General features: G+C 38.8%; 1 protein-coding gene across 2 annotated transcripts; it reads left to right on the top strand.

The window, feature by feature from the left end:
* Positions 523–2,750, top strand: LOC105164505 (autophagy-related protein 18a-like). 2 transcript variants are annotated; one of them, XM_020695047.1, is made up of 4 exons: positions 523–1,385; positions 1,873–2,068; positions 2,190–2,316; positions 2,451–2,750. In XM_020695047.1, exons 1-4 carry the CDS (start codon positions 687–689, stop codon positions 2,581–2,583), a joined length of 1,155 nt encoding a protein of 384 aa, XP_020550706.1. In that variant the 5' UTR covers positions 523–686; the 3' UTR covers positions 2,584–2,750. The 2 variants fall into 2 exon arrangements, with proteins under 2 accessions (XP_020550706.1, XP_011081458.1); XM_011083156.2 differs by having other exon boundaries at positions 2,419–2,520.

The following is a 4,060-nucleotide window of genomic DNA, read 5'->3' as shown; positions in this document are numbered from 1 at the left end:
TTATAAATAATTATACCAAACTTAGGTGAAGGGAGTGTAATTATTCTTAATTTTATTTTTTTGTAATTGGTATTTTTTTTAATATCTTAGTTAACACTAGGCTACAACCACTCATCCCCCATTTTGAAAATTCAGTTAAAAAGCCCCTTCTATTTTAAAAATAGACAAAAAAAATTCCAACGAGGAGAAAGGAGTGGTGGAAGCAAAATTAAGTGAAAAAAGAAGGAGAATCCCCAAATTATGTAAATATAAGGATTTCAGTTTCTGTATTTTATATATGGGAGTATGAAATGTTTATTCCCATAAAAAGATGATTTGATAATTTAGCCCACTAATTTATTAATTTTATGGATTGAGGACTTGTTTTCTCGAAATTTTTACATTGGAAAATGGGATAAGTTATGAGAAATCCATTGAAAAAAGTCACGGCTCAAAAATAAAAAAATTGAATTTACTTCTTGGAAAACGGTTCTAACAGAAAATAGTGACTGAACTTTCTTGGATAACTCTTTTTCTCCGATGATCAACTTCCAAGTATATGAGTGAACTTTCATCTCTCAATTTCATTTCCAAATCGTCTTCTCATCCAAATTTCCCTCTCTAATACTACTTTTCTGTATAATTGTTCTCCGTCCCACTCTTCTTTCCCCGCTGATGTACGTTTCTTTTCCTTTTCCTCCTCCGCAATGGCTTCATCGTCAACAGCCGCCGGCCCCTCCATCCGACATCCAAGAAACCCAGACGCCACCCTGCCACCGTCCATAGTGCACCTTTCTTTCAACCATTTACGCAGCCTCTTTGCTGTCGGCACCACCGACGGCTACATGATATTCAACACCAACTCTTTTGTACTAACCCGTCACCGATACTTCCCCCAGCATGACCGACATGGCGACTTTGCTATCGTGCAGATGGACTTAGACACCAGAAAATTTGCCCTAGTCTGCGGACTCAACCTGAACAGAGTCAGGATCTGGGATGATGCTGAGCGAGAATTCATGGGGTGGATCGAATTCCATTCCGAAGTGAAGAGCTTCCGCCTTTGGCAGAACCGCCTTGTTGCCGTGACGATGCAAAAGGTACTCATTTACAATATAATTGGCTTCCTATATTTGCATGAGATAGAGACCGGGCCCAATCCGAAGGGGTTGTGTGAAGTTTCGCATTCGGAGCAGATGGTTCTGGTTTGCTTGGGATCGGATAAAGGGGAGGTGAGCGTGGTGCACTACTCGTTACGTAGTAATACTAGTACGCTGATAAAGGCCCACGACTCGGATGTTGCGTGTCTTGCTTTGTCGTATGACGGGAGGCTGCTGGCAACCGCGGGTACTGAGGGCACGTTGGTTAGGGTGTTCGACGCATCGGACGGAAGGTTGCTTCAGGAGGTACATTTGCTTTTACTGTTTTTGATGTTTATGCTAAATTTGATGTGTGTAATAGAAAAAAACACTCCCAGAAATATGACTTTATATGAATATTAATTAATAACAGCCGCGACAATAGTTATTTAATGTTATTCGTTGTTGTTTACACATAGACAAGGCCAAAATTATTAGCTATGACTGAAAACATGTTCTAACTGATATACAAGCTTATAACATACTTTATATAAGATTAGCCAAACACCCTAATGTGGCATATTCTTCCCACGCAATTATGCTTATTGGGGGAAACAACTGATTTGCGAGTTAACGTAAGTTCTTGGAATGACTAGTCGTTTCTTGAGGTTATGTTTGTGGTTAGAGCCCTTTAGTTAGTGCTTGAAGCATTGGAACTTCGCAGTCTGATTAGCTCTTTCTTGTGATGATTTCATGTTATTCTCTTGGCGGGACTTTGTTCTCTCCTCTAAATATCTTCACTGTTTCAATGTAGTTAAGAAGGGATTCTGAAGGAGCAGAGATTCACAGCCTTTGTTTCTCCTATGATGCTGAGTTGTTGGCTGTTTCATGCAATAAAGGAGCAGTCCATATTTTTAGATTAAACACGGGCTCAAGTTCCATGGAAACCGATGGACCACAGGAAGCAGAACAAAATAATATTTCTCTTTCGCGTCTTTCCTCCTTCAAAGGTAGTTTATTTTTAATATGCTCTGTACTCTTTATGCAGTTTTAGTGCAAACGCTTGTAAAATAATCAAGACAGCTTTAAGCAATGTACTGCTCTAGTATGAAGTAGTTCGGAACAATGCAGGTATTCTATCAAATTCTTTTAGTTCTAAGTGGCCGATGGCTCAGTTTCGTGTACCAGAAGATATACAACACATTGTCGAGTTTGGCCACCAAACGAACACAATTCTCATTGGTGGCACGAATGGCAGGTATGTATTTGAGGGTGTTGACTAAGCTTACTTATAAATCTTGCAAATGTTGGTAAAAAGATAAAAAGTTATACATATGGTGACAAACTAGTGTTTATACAGATTCTACAGATGCAAGTTTGATCCAATTGCAGGTGGGGAGATGACTCAAATGGAATGCCACAACTACCTTCAGCCAGAACTGGACTCGTGAGTACACTTTGGCTAGATTTTGTAGGCAATTCATTGGATTGTGAATGTATTAGTTTGGTAGAAAATTGTAAATAGTTACAGATACACACTCTGGCAGTATAAAATCTAGTCCTTTGTTTTCCGTGCAAATAGTCCATTTGAATCTTGATCTAACTACATTTGATGGTTAGGGGTGTAAACAAGTCAAGTCCGAGTTGAGCTTAACAATAGGCTCGAGTTCGAGTCCAAACTCATGATTTTGAGCTCTAACTTGAGCTCGATGTGCTCAAATTTTTTAGGCTCGAGCTTGAACTCTAGCTTGTTTAAAATCTTTTCTTTTTTATTGATATTTAGAATTAAATTTAAACAATAATTATTTTAGAATATGTATTAATTATTATTAGATTAACAAGAACAAGTTATTACATCTAATAAAAATATATTCCTAATTTTCTTCGACTAATAGATAATTTTAAAAATTAATAATTAATATTAAATATAATAATAATAATAATAATAATAATAATAATAATAATAACTATTTGTACGTGAACTTTCTTGATATGTGGGGATGCTATCCGCCAAGTATGAAGTCATTCCGAAGATGTTCGGGCACGGACTTATAAGGGCGACGATCAGGCACCACCTGCGCATGAGTAGGAGACAAATGTGTGAAGCAGAATGCTTTATCTTTCAAGATTTGTAAAACTGTTTCAATGGCAAGTATCTTTGGGTGTTAGACACACCTCCAAGAAGTTTCAGAGTTAGAAGGTTCTGTTTGAGTAGGAAACAACGATGATGTTTGGAGTCTGCCAGTGCAGTTGAGAGAATGGATTTTCAAAAAAAGTGATTTGGACATCGGTTGAGGGAGATTCAAAAAACGATCACTCCTCGGCCATTTCAAAGTATAATGGTGGAACAAGGAAAAATATTTTTAAGCCTAATATAAGGGGGGCATGCAGTGGTGAGCTCCAGCCAACCCTCCTCGTGCATGACGGTAGGCGATATCACTAAATGAGCATCTCTTGGGGGCATGTTGGAGGCCTTCAAGAGCTTGCTCTAGGCATTTCAAAGGAGTGTTTAGGTATGGAACCGGTCGGGCGGCGTAGGACTAGGATCGCCTACGTTGGGTGAGAAAGCGGTCGAAAGGTTTGTGTGACAGTCAAGGATGTCCTACAGGCTGCCGGATATCAGAAGCAACTAGAGATAGCAACAAGTCGAGCTCGAACTTGATTCGCAGGAATATGGCTCGACCTCGAGCTCGAGCTCGTCTCTTTCATGATGAGCTCGAGCTTGGTATTTTTTTATTTTATTTTTTATTATTATTAGATTAAATTATAGGATCGAATGACAAAAATTTTATTTTTAAAATTTTTATATATTTAATTCATAGGGGTTAGTCATATGCTATTAGGGTTTAGTCATCCATAGGGGTTTGTTAGCTAAGATGAGCTGTCGTGGGGCAACGCTGCACTGTGGGCAAATTATGAAGCTAGGCCGAAAGGTAGCAACTCATGTTGGGCATTCCGTGCAGGATCATTGCGAGATGTTGGCATATCGAATGAGCCTCTGA

Source organism: Sesamum indicum, linkage group LG6 (genome assembly GCF_000512975.1).
Source record: "Sesamum indicum cultivar Zhongzhi No. 13 linkage group LG6, S_indicum_v1.0, whole genome shotgun sequence".
NCBI classification, from domain to species: domain Eukaryota; kingdom Viridiplantae; phylum Streptophyta; class Magnoliopsida; order Lamiales; family Pedaliaceae; genus Sesamum; species Sesamum indicum.
This window is presented reverse-complemented; position numbering and strand designations above follow the sequence as displayed.

Excerpts from the sequence above, each read along its gene's own strand:
- LOC105164505 (XM_020695047.1), top strand. The coding sequence starts at position 687 with ATGGCTTCATCGTCAACAGCCGCCGGCCCCTCCATCCGACATCCAAGA. Across the intron at positions 1,386-1,872 it reads ACGGAAGGTTGCTTCAGGAG|TTAAGAAGGGATTCTGAAGG; the intron begins GTACATTTGCTT and ends GTTTCAATGTAG. Across the intron at positions 2,069-2,189 it reads GCGTCTTTCCTCCTTCAAAG|GTATTCTATCAAATTCTTTT; the intron begins GTAGTTTATTTT and ends GGAACAATGCAG.